Source organism: Melanotaenia boesemani, chromosome 19 (assembly GCF_017639745.1).
Source record: "Melanotaenia boesemani isolate fMelBoe1 chromosome 19, fMelBoe1.pri, whole genome shotgun sequence".
In the NCBI taxonomy this organism is placed as follows: Eukaryota; Metazoa; Chordata; class Actinopteri; order Atheriniformes; family Melanotaeniidae; genus Melanotaenia; species Melanotaenia boesemani.
The window spans coordinates 23,980,139-23,992,660 of record NC_055700.1 but is presented as its reverse complement, the minus strand read 5'-3'; the positions used below and the strand labels follow the sequence as shown (position 1 = coordinate 23,992,660).

At 39.1% G+C, this 12,522-nt stretch overlaps 1 protein-coding gene across 1 annotated transcript in view; it reads left to right on the top strand.

Annotated features, from left to right (window-relative positions):
• The window catches only part of niban2a (niban apoptosis regulator 2a), a 33,812-nt gene that overhangs the window by 1,202 nt on the left and 20,088 nt on the right, over positions 1 to 12,522 (top strand). Inside the window, exons 2-5 of the mRNA XM_041970023.1 lie at positions 5,377 to 5,507; positions 8,761 to 8,889; positions 8,973 to 9,078; positions 12,089 to 12,256. Coding sequence (XP_041825957.1) covers positions 5,377 to 5,507; positions 8,761 to 8,889; positions 8,973 to 9,078; positions 12,089 to 12,256 — 534 coding nt within the window. The remainder of the gene's footprint in view (positions 1 to 5,376; positions 5,508 to 8,760; positions 8,890 to 8,972; positions 9,079 to 12,088; positions 12,257 to 12,522) is intronic.

The following is a 12,522-nucleotide window of genomic DNA, read 5'->3' as shown; positions in this document are numbered from 1 at the left end:
CTTACTGATGTGCTCCTCTTGGGTTACTTTGCTGAATCAGTTGTAGTGCACAAACGGCCAGTGTGATCATATCCAGTTGCTGACGTGTGATCGTGCAGTAAAATGATGATCCAGGCTGGAACAGAAGTGTTTTAAAATGCTGATTTCACAGTTTATGATGGAGGAGCAGAAAAAACTTTCAACTATGCTTTTAGGATTGCAAAAAAGGCAAATTGTCCACATTTAACTGTAAAAATGACAACCGTTTGAGGAGAATAATCTGTCTTGAATACCACAGAATTCAGCTTCAGAAGTGTTCAAATTAACATCTAAATAGACTTTATGAATTTTGGAAACAAATAAATAAATCCCATGGAATATATTTTCTGCTTTGAGCTGCCATTGCGTGATGCAGGGCAGTGGTTGTATCATGCTTTGGGCTTGTGATGCATCTATCTGCACTGGTAGCGATTTCATTTTCTCTGGTAGAAGAAAGTCTGGATTAAGTCAAGCACCATTTATGAACTCAAAAAGAAGAGGATGGCTCCTACAAGAGGATGATAATCCTAAATACAGTTACAATCTACATCTGATTGCCCTGAGAGCTGCAAACTGAAGGTGTTCGTGATCTTCACAGCCTCCTAACCTAAACATCACTAAAAGATGGAAACATTTTGCAGAAAAAATAAACAAAACCCACCTAAATAACAAATGAAAGGCAGTATTACTATGGCCTAATTCATGTAGGGTATCCAAACCTTTGTGTCATCTCTTAACTTTGTCTTATTTTGGAGAACAGGTTATGCTTTACTTCTTTAAGAAAGAAGAAAATGTTGTTTTTTCTGGTAATAAATGAATAAAAATCCTACAATAGTGCAGTTTATTTTCTGATTCTGAGCTCTGAGGAAAAGAACTTCATGAAGAGAGAAGTTAGGAGAAGGATAGGAGTAAAGCTGCTGAGGTGCAGCAGGTAGGAACATGTCACAGGGTTTCAACAGCTACAACTGCTGTCTGCCTCTCACACACCCTCCTTTAGTGTTGTCTTTGCTACTGACTCTGTAAACTTCCTTGGTTTGCATGTGGGAACCAATAGCAAAACAAGCAGCATGCCCTTTAAAGTAGCTTTGAAAAGCATTAAAGCTCTGACTTAGTCGTGGGCGTTCACCTTTTTTGTTTGAGGAGTAACATACAGTATATAACTCCCTATGAGGTGGTTTCTCCATCGCTGCTGCTTGGTCACATTCTTCTAAGCTCACGTCCTCCCACATGGACCACATGTAACATGCATGCAGCTTGCAACACGCTGCAACAGAAGCAGGAATAACAGATATTAGCTGACATCCAAAATCCAATATATACATGCAGATCTGCACCAGGTGCTGGTCAAGCCTTTTTATTCTACACCCAATCAGACCTCAGCAGACACTCCAATGTGAAACGTAACAGGATTACATAAGACGGACCACCTGCCTCCTCGTCCCCTTCATGACAAGCTGGCCTCGCAGTGGACAGAAGGTCACCATCTCCTGGAAAAACTCCCAGTTTGAAAGAGATTGTACCTGTCAGCACTTTTCTCTTCATAGCACATTTTAATGAATTCCTATAGAAGAAGTTGAGGGTGCATTTACATTTTCAAGTATTTTGGCTCATTTTTTCAAAAATAGATAATGATCTACGTCAATGCAGCGTCGATATTCTATGAAATAGCAAACAAACACTGATACGGTAATGAGACATTTAGCTAATTGCAACACTAGATATGTTGTTTATAGACTGAAATGTCCATGTTGATGTTTCTATGTTAGACTTATTAACAGAAGAGTCAAAGATATTTTTGCCATCAAGATAAAAAACGTGATTATTCAATGGCACAGCATTACATGCAAATAATCCAAGTACTTTAACCATTTGAACAATGTGCCTGGTTTTAAGCCTCTGCTCGAAAACTGCATCCTCATAATGAAATCTTCATTTTTTAGCAACCAAAATGTGTGTTTGAATGATTTTGGAAACATAGTAAAAGGAAAACTTGTGAGATTTGTTAAAATGTGTAAATAATATTGTAATATATGTGTTACTAATGAAGAACAAATGAAGATGGCACCTAGCATAAATAAAAATGGTTTCAGGCTTGACTACAAAAACAAACTATTTCAAGATGAATATAAATATATTTCTGTGGAATGACGCAGATGTGGCTCTAAACCTCTATCAAAGTACATAGTGTAATATATGAACATTATCCCTACAAAGGCCAAGTCTGATCAAGTGAAGCAGAACAAAGTTAGAGAAGTTTTAGTTCAGGTGGAGTCTCCAAAATAGCCATTTTGGCTCCATCCAATCTCAAAGTCCCCCAATTAGAGGAGCTCAATTTCTAAAAGATTAAAAGTGGTGCTGCTGGAAGTCATTGAAGGGATAGATAAGGAGGTGATTGTCTAAAAAGATGGTTGCAACAGAACAATAAAGCAGGCAGTTAAAGAGTTAAATGTTTAATTAATTGCTTCTGTTTTGATATTTTAGCTTTTTTTTTCTTTTTTATGATTTCATATGAATTGAAGTGGTTGTGTTAAATCGTCATGTAATATTATTAATTGATGGTTGGCTCTTGAATTGAATCAAACTAAAAATGCAGAATTTATATCGTCACACATTGCTTCATTATCCACTGAATCGGTATAATATTGCATTATGTAATTTACTCCTTAGATGTAAAGCCTGGGACTTGAAAGAAGGTTCACTGTTTTTCCCACATGACTGAATGTATTATTACAGTGCAGAAAAACCTCACTTCAGCCAGAAGTTTTACCGTGCAAGTGTGCCTTTGAACCTTCTATTTAGCATTTTTATCTGTGTTTTAGTTATTTGCTGATGATGTATTAATTACTTTAATAAACGAGAAGAATGGATGGCAAGACTGAGTTAATAGCAGCGTTATGGGAGCAGCAATCTCAGGAATTTGTGGGTCAGTGTAAGGGACACTGCCTGATAGCATGTCTGCAGCTCTTGCACAACACAAGGAAAAAAGCGTTCAGCATGTGACAGAGTAGATAGAGGAATATATATAAAATAACCGTCTGGCTCACATACAGTAAAAATGGAGGGCTGAGTGTGTGTCCCACTTGCTGACCTTTGTTTTAAGAGTCTTTGCCAGCTAGGTTTCCCAGTCTGCTGACTTTGGCCCCAGCAGGACGGTCGCTGGAAAGTACCAACTCCCTGCATATTTGGGCTGCAGGCAACATTAACCACCACTTATCTAGAAATTGACTCATGACACAAAGAGTTTCTGTTCAAAAGCAAATATCTTCTAATGATTAGTCTAAAGCAATCAGTGTTTCTATGAAGCAAAAGCAAAGCTGCTGTTGCTTCACTCACAATCTTCCATCCTTAAGATCCGTCCTCCCATCTCATCCTGCCGGGGCATGGTGTTTTTAATAAGTGTGTCCCTGTCCTCTGTCTCCTCCACATTCTCTCCCTGTCTCTCCTGTCCTGTCAGCTTTTTCCTTCCTGCTCTCCCACTGCAGCCAGGCACCCTCCTTCCTGTGCTGTTCCTTCCATAAACAGATCATGGTCAACACCGTCTGACGCTGACCGGGCCGAACTACACTGATTGGCTCCAGGACCTACTTTTTTTCTTTCAGCAGGTCCTACGAGTGTTTACTGGGATGCTGAAAGGTTATCCAGGGAAAAAATATGAGGAAAGCAAGAGATAAGCAGTATTGTTAAAGATTATGATATGATTTGAGATACATAAACACATTTGTATTAATAAGGTGTTAAAGACACAAAAACCAGAACGTGTAGGTGGAATGCAGATGATCTTTTTCCTCCAGAACTCTCTTAATTCTTGGTGTCATAGATTCAACAAAGTCTTGGCAACATTCCTCAGAGGTTCTGCTCCATATTGACATGACAGCATCACACAGTTGCTTCCAGTTTGTCAGCTGCATCCATGATGAGAATCTCCCGTTCCACCACATCCCAAAGCTGCTCTACTGGACTGAGATCTGGTGACTGTGGAGGCCGTTGGAGTCCAGTGAACTCGTTGTCATGTTCAATAAAGCAGCTTGAGATGATCGGAGCTTTGTGACATGGTGCATTATCCTGCTGGAAGTAGCATCAGAAGATACTACACTGTGGTCATAAAGGGATGGACATGGTCAGCAACAATATTCAGGTAGGCTGTGGTGGTTAAACCAGGCCATGTTGGTATTAAGGGGACCAAAGTGTGTATGAAAATACCCCCCACCCTATTACAACACCACCAGCCAAAACTGTTCATACAAAGAAGCATGAATCCATCCTTTCACGTTGTTTCCACCAAATTCTAAACCTACCATCTGAATGTGGAGACTCATGAAATCAGGCAACATTTTTCCATCTTCTATTGTCCAGTTTTGGTGAGTCTGTGTAGCCTCAGTTTCCTGTTCTTATCTGACAGGAGTGGAACCTGGTCTTCTGCTGCTGTAGCCCATCTGCTTCAAGGCTGGACTTGTTGTGTCCTCAAAGATGCTATTCATTGTACGTTGGTTGGAACCAGTTCTTATATGACTTCCTGTTGCCTTTCTGTTATCTCCAACCAGTGTGCCCATTCTCCTCAACAAGACACTGTGGTCCAGACAACTGCAGCTCACTGGGCATTTTCTCTTCTTCGGACCTTTCTCCGTAAACCCTAGAGATGGTTGTGTGTGAATGTTCAAAGTCACTGAAATGCCCTTTCTTCCTCATTCTGATGCTCAGTTTGAACTTCAGCAAATCATATTGACCACGTCTACATCACTAAATGCATTGAGTTGCTGCCATGTGATTGGCTGAACAGGTGGACCTAACAAAGTAGTTGCTGGGTGTATATTGTGATTTTGCTAAATACTGTAGATATTGTCCATCCTTAGAAACAATCATTCGTTTTTACTGGTAAATTAAAATAGGACTGATTTTGACAGTAAACACGTATATAACTATGAACATTACAACACACAGAGCAGTTTGAGCTGATAAGATATGAGGTATCTCTTTGCTGCATAAAATGTCCTTTTTAAATTTTATGACATGACAGTTTTCATAAAGAGCTGATAGCTCACCTGAAGGACTTTAAATTAAGCACCTGAAAGAGATGAAATGTCTTCACGGGAGGATTGGAGCCAATCATCTGGATCCAGTTAATATTTAATGAAGACATTTAAATAGCAATACTGGAGAGGACAGAAATGACTGCATGAGCAGGTTTATCTTATTAGAGAACTGAAATGAACTGGTCATTTTAAACCTAAACTTTCTGACTCTAAAAGGTATAAATAACAGAGCATTTTCTGTCCTCTGCACGTATTATGTTGTGTTAATTGTACAGCTGTGTCCTGATCATGTGTGTGTGTGTGTGTGTGTGTGTTTCCCCTCCTGCAGCTCGGACCAGAGATGTGATGAAACAGTTCAGTGATGTGTATGAGCAGCAGTACGCTGTCGCGCTCTTCAACAGCGTCCGCTTCGACATAGAAGGAGGAGGAGGAACGCAGTCACAGCTGCTTCACAGAAAGGCAAGTGCTGCATTGTTTCTGCTCAGTCAGTCTTTACAGACAAGTTTGTCTTACGTTTGACTAAAGTAAACATCTTTACATGTATGCTGCTCAGGTTTCTTGACCCCTTTAGTTTGGCCTTTTTACAGAACTGTGCCATAGCCACACCTCATTCACTAGAAAGAGATTCATCAATTCATTGAAACATGCAAACACAAAAAGAAAAATGTGACTTACCAAAGCTCTGCTTTAGATGTTGGCTGCTTTTTGTTCAGTTCTTTGATCCCTTAACGCTTCATTAATGTTGAGGTCTCTGCTCTGGGGAGGATTCATCACTCCATGTTGCTACTGATTTTCAACCTTTTCTCCCTGTTTTCCATCCTTAATAATAGCTTCCTGACAGCCAGCCTTCCATGTACCATCTCTGATAAGGCCTCAGCCAACAACTAAAGGTTCAGATACATTTCTCAGGGCCTGTGTCAGGTCTTTGCTGGAGTTGTTCATATTTCTTAAAGTAGCACTGTGTAACTTTGTGACCTTAAAAATATTTGTTTCTTTTTTTTTTTTGTTTCTCACTAGTTTTGATGCCACAGTGATATTTATTATGTACCTCACTAATGAAATCGTCTAAAGTTCAGAAGTGGGGCTTTAAAGCAGCACTACTGAACATTTTTTTTTCACTTTTGGCCCCCTCTAACGACGGCTAATTCAGCTTTTCTCTTGCATCCAGTCTCTTCTCTAAAGTCTTTCCAGCCAGTAAAAGTCTGATGTTGAGTCTTGTCTTATCTCTTGCAAGACTTTGTCATGGGGACATGTATCAAGAAAGGAAATGACCGTGGTCCTCTCAACCTGATCTATGTCCTTCCTCTTTACAAAAAAATCTCTGAAATATCTGCTTTTCTCTTTATTCTTATATCTCCCTATACAACATAAGACAGGTTACAGGCCATATTTTTTCACAGTTTCATGCCATGGCTACTTTAAAATCAAGTCTCAGCCTTGCTAGCCTCCTGTTTGAATGAACCTGGATCAGATAGCTCAAGCTAAGTCAGTGCTAAAGAACTAAGTTACTGCTAGGTAGGCCTGTCGCGATAAGCAATAAGTCAATTAATTGAACGATAAGAAAATAAGAGCACGATAAGTTTGCCGGCCGCGATAATTTTTATTAGTCCCCCCTTTACCATAGACTGTGTATGACAATAGGTTTCACTATGGAGTATTTCGACTAAACGCTCTGGTTTCTTGCGGAGTGATCTCTCTGGTGTCATACTTGACAGCAGCATGTTGCAGCACGAGCCGGTAAGCCGCATTTGTTTTGCAGGGCTGCCAACACGCAATGGCCGTGAGACTTGCGCATTTAAGTGGCTTCTCATGCTCTTGCGCTAAACCTCCGATTCTCATGCTGAAATATGTAAATAAGTCGAATGGAGAAATAATAGATGCAAGCACCTCCTCTTTTATCATTTCGCTGCTCCCCACATGTAAGCAGAACACACACATTCTAGCTTACGACGTCAGTACAAAGCCCCCACTTCCTGGTCTACCGTAATAACCCCTGTAATCCGCAGGCACATTACGCAAATAGAGTCAGCCTATATACTAGCGTATTTGACAAAATACACATTAAGAGCAATGCCGGCTAATCGAGAGGTTTGGGAGGATTCTTCCGCATTACTTTTGGGCCGGCGTCCCGGCATATGTGAAAAGGCGCTTTTATTTATTTAGTTTATTGATCTTTGAAAATGTGTACTTGCATTATTATGGCATATGTCATTATATTAGTTGAGAATGGTCTCAAAATGACACATTAGCGCTTTGCGCAATATTATCGTTTATCCCGATAATTTCTGAGAAAATTTATCGTACAGCTAAATTTGTTATCGTGACAGGCCTACTGCTAGGGTACTCTTTGAGCATCTTTATAGTTTATTATCTGCTCCAATGTAAAAATCTTGATTAACCGAGCTGATGTGTAGTCCCTAAATACACTTACTGAAAACTAGATGACATGGTTTCCCCACATTATCTCAAAGCTAATCTAGTGCTACCATATAACTAGATAAGCATCGCTATGTAGCTTCATGCTAACATCAGGTTAACAGCCTTACTTAACATAGCTGTAGCAGCACAGGGACTAAATCTGTCTTAGAAGTATGCAACCAAATGTGAATATTTTTTTTAAGGATGACTAGTTGGGAAACTACTTTAAAATTTGCTTCAAACTGATGTGTGATACTAGTGATCCATGCAGGTCTGGACAGACCTTTCTGTCCTCATCCTCCAGTAACCTTTCGATCACTTGAGATGGTACCGGTGGTGTTCTCTAGCTTCGCCCCTGTGTTGACAACCACTTTAAAAGTCTTTTAAAGACTTTTGAACATTCCTGTATATTTAGGAAGCATAATATACAAATAATATCTGCTAGATACTACTAGAATAAGTATTTAAAGTTCATTCCTTCAAAACATTCATTCTATTGTCCTTTATTAAACTTTTGGTCAAACAAGAATTCACTGAATCATTCACACACGACTGCTGCCTCTCGCTGCAGTGGTTTGAACATCATGTTACACAGAATGCATGAATGAATCATTACCTAATGATGGAGTCGTCTACTTTCAGTGTGCTTTGTATTCTCTGCATCCTTTTTATTCACTGAATGCACTGACAAATTGTGTTTTTTTCTGTGTTTTTAATTACTGGAGGGAAAGTGGAGCACATCTCACACATGAACAAGCATGAAAAAGCACAGAAATCCAGGATACTTGTATGTCCACTAAGCTGAATTGTATTTTGGGTTTTATTTCTGCACAATGAAGAATGTATCACCCGATTTTTTTAATTCATATTTGAACTGGAAGCAGTCAAAATATGAGCTAAACAAACACTTCTGAGGTAATTATTTTAACATGTTGCAGCAAACATTATGTTGTACTAAAAGCTTCTTTATCAACTTGTCTTGCTCGGTTTTTCCTCTCTGAGCAGGGATTATTTGATCTTAGGCCAGAAATCCGAAAACAAAGTGGGTGGTGTGTATCCTTGTGTAAACACTTGTAGGTAAAACTCTCCTCCCCTGAATGTTTGGAGACTCCAACTAGACTCTAAGACTCTTGCACAATTCAAAACAAATCTTCTATGAGAGAAGTAAAACCCAAATGTCTCCTTGATATAACACCTACACTGTTACTGGGTGTTTTATAGTACGTTGTGGAAAAGAGGATGTTATGTATTGTGGGGTCATATTTTGGTGTTGAGTGTGGGTGTGATTTTTCAGGACCCCCTGGCTGGCCGCTCCATCTTCTCAGGGAGTCTGTTCCAGTACTTGGAGGAGAACCGGAAGTGGAGGAATCGCTTCGTGTCTGTGCCAAACAGCTACACCATCAGCCTCTATGAGAGCAAAACCGTGAGTGGATGTGGGATCAGACTGAACTTCTGTCTGTTATGATGAATTTGACACTTGTATTAAAGTCGTCTCTCTGACTACAGGCACATGAACGAGGGCTTCACCCGAAGGTTACCATCAACTGTGCCGGCTACAAGGCCCTGACTTCCATGGAGGAGTACCTGGAGCTGATCAATGGCAGCCTTCCAGGTTGGAAAATAACAGACAGATGGTGGTGAAGGCATAATGGAAAAATCATAGTGGTGTAAATAAAAACAGACTGCAATGATTTCAAGCCAGTAACATGTTTTAAAAGCATTGGAGCTGATGGTGATGATTTTTACCAGTTTCCTGCTTCATGTCATTCCATTTAAAATTGGAAAAGGTAGCAGCATTGTTGGAGTTTATATGAGTTTCTTTCTTTGATTGGTGCATTTATGGATGCAGCTGCAAACTATGCTGACCGGCAGTGCTTTAAAGAAGTGATTCCCACCACAAATCAATGATGGAAGTCCAACAACAGAGTCTAGACGCTGGTGGTGTATGAACTGATAAGAGGAGGCAGGGACTTCCTATGAGGCCCCTGGGCATCAGATGGAGGTGGAGGAATGGGAGGAAGTTGTGTGAAAGTCAGGCTGAAGGGTGAATGCCAGAGCAGAAATGAGATTTAAAGAACGGGGAACTGGCTGATTGCTCTGAAAAATGATGGGGCCAGTGGCGCCACTTTAAGAATGAGGTGAATTTGACTAAAAGGGAAAATTAAATGAGTAAAGAAGGAAATAATGAGCATAAGGGAATAAGGGCAAGTAAGTTTTTGTGTTTTTAGACTGTTATGCACACCACTGAACGAGCTTCGATCAAAAATGATGGCCATTCTGTATTGGTTTTCAGCTGTTTATCGTCATAGAGATGGGATATTTACCTGGTTTATCTGAAGGTTTAAATTAATAGAGGTAGAACAGTAATTTTATATCTATAATTCAGTGGTCAGTGATCCAATAGCATTGATCCAAATTGAAAATACTGATGAAACATCAAGACAGTAGTAATTTGTAAGAGATTTTTTACAGTAAAAACATGTGGAAGTGTTTGCTTGGTTTTAACAACTAGAATTTCTTAATTTAATTTAATTTAATATGGAAATTACTGATATCCAAAGCTGTGGTGTAAAGGTTCATTTTATTGTCCTTCAACATGTAAAACACGAAAGAACAAAATGTGTTTCTGAGGCCCAGCATTAAAATATCTCATACTAAATACAGTATAAAACAGAATTAATGAACCTAAAACACCTAAAATCATATAAAAAATAAATAGGATTAATTAATTCATTCATTCATTTATTCATTTAATTACATAAAAAAAAGAGGTTAAAGCACAGAATTTGTGAGCCTTACAGGATGAAGAGTTCATGGGAAGGTAGGGTGGGGTCCAATATGATGTTTGATGCATCTGCTGACATAAATGTCCTCTAAAGAGGGGAGGCTGTTGTTAGTCATGTCTTCAGCAGCCTTAACCACACTTTACAGCGCCTGATGTGTAACTATGATGAAGTCAGATTATACTACCTTGGTTATTATAACTAAGCTTTAAAAATATTCAGCTTGACTCTAAATACATGTAAAATTTATACTAAATCCTAATTTAATGTCTACAAAGAGAGGTTTATTCTTTGAGTTTTTTTACGTGATGTGAACGTTTTAAAGCTCAACATGAAGAATGTGTCAGTCAGTAAAAGATCAAATTATTTTCCATTTAAATGTTTGATTGAGCTCAGGAATAAACAGTATTGTGATATTTTAGTAGATTTTTGTAATTTGATATAAATAGAAGTGATCTGTATTAAATCAGTGTGTGAAATCATCTTATATTGATTGTTAGTACAACACATTATTATCCAGGAAATTGATATTGTATTGTGATCAGACTTGTGATTTGCATCTTAGTCTGGAAAACGTTGTCAATAAAACATAACCAGCTGCAATAATAGAAGCAATTTCTTGTATTTGAGATATGATTTTCCTCTGGGACCTTGTTGTGTCTCTGTATTCAAATGTGGAGCAATGACGAACATGGCATTGCTGGAATTTGACTCATAACCAATGTAAAGCAGTACTTCATAGCATTCTGACCTCAATATTCTGTGACTTGCTTTGAAGGCGCACTGGCAGTGGATATGCACATTATCCTGCAACAATGGCTCCAAAACACACTGACTGGTTTGAACATAGCTTACTTGGCAAAGAAAACCCAAGAGAACGTTACCGGTTGAAGCGAGGAAAAAAAGAGAGAAAGGGAAAGAGCAAGAGCTAAGACAAGAGTCAACATCGGACTGACTTTTACTGGCTGGAGCGAATATACATGATGCATGGCAGATGCTGAAATAACTTGTTCCCCAAAGTTCAAAAATCTGTCTATGCAAACATTTGATGAAGTGCTGTATTTGATACCTCTTCATCATGAGAGACCTTGTACAGAGGACTGCATAAGTATCATGTATTTTAGTTTAGTTTCCCAGCCACCTGAGGAGGGTACATTTGGCACATTTGGTGGCTCTGCTTGAACATATGTGTATTAAAACATCTGTAATACTACTCAGGTTTGCTTTTTGGAACCTGGCTGTCACTCCCAGTAATGTGGTGTTTTTTATTTTTTTAGAAGTGCATAAAAGTTTAATGTTCTACTGTGTCTCAGGTGAATTTCCTCAGACACACCAACATTCTGACACTTCTATAGTAATTTTGGACAATTATCAAAACTGCCTCTATAACACTGACAAGCCAGAGAAGCTCTGCAAAGAGAGGCTGATCTCACTATGCTGCAGGACTGACAGGTTCAGGGGATCTTTTGTCCCTACAGCCTTTAGACTGTAACAATGACTTCCAAAATGTTCCTCATAACTTGTAATGGGGAACTGTTACTCTTATATCGCTTTAATCTTTACTTATATACTTATTTTATTCATTTTAACTACTTATCTTACTGTAAATATGTGTATATGTGTAAATTTATGAGGTGTTGGACAATATAAATTTCCCCCACATACCACAGCCCTTTTTGTTTTGAAGACATATTCTATTTATTGTGGGTAAGACATTTTGAACAGGTTAATGAAGGGATTATTTATAGCAGGTTTTCCCTTTTCTCTTTGTAGAATCTAAAATCCCTTTTAGAATTGTCTCTTTTCTTAGTTTTTGCTCTGTTATTGGACTTTTTGCAGGTGTCAAGGCCAAAGCGAGCAACAGTCCCTTCATCAAGTGTGCGACCCAGTTTCCCCTCATCCTGTGGCATCCCTACGCTCGCCATCACTACTTCTGCGTGATGACCGAGAAGGAGCAGAAGAAGTGGCACGCTGTCCTCCAGGACTGCGTCAGACACAGCAACAATGGTAACTATGCACACAGATAAAAAAAACGGAAGTCAAATAAGAAATTACTCACTGTCTCCTCCGAGAGCAAAGAGGAAGAAATTGCGATGAGTACATGAGGAGATGATGATAAACTGAGTGGTGTGGAGCTCACAGCACATATATACACATTTTAAACAGCTGCACCCTGATCACTCAGTGCACCGATCTTCTTCTCCACCTTTGTTGTGATTCAGATGTGGGTGTGTGTGTCACACTGTTAAATGCCATCTGAATGAGCTGTAAAC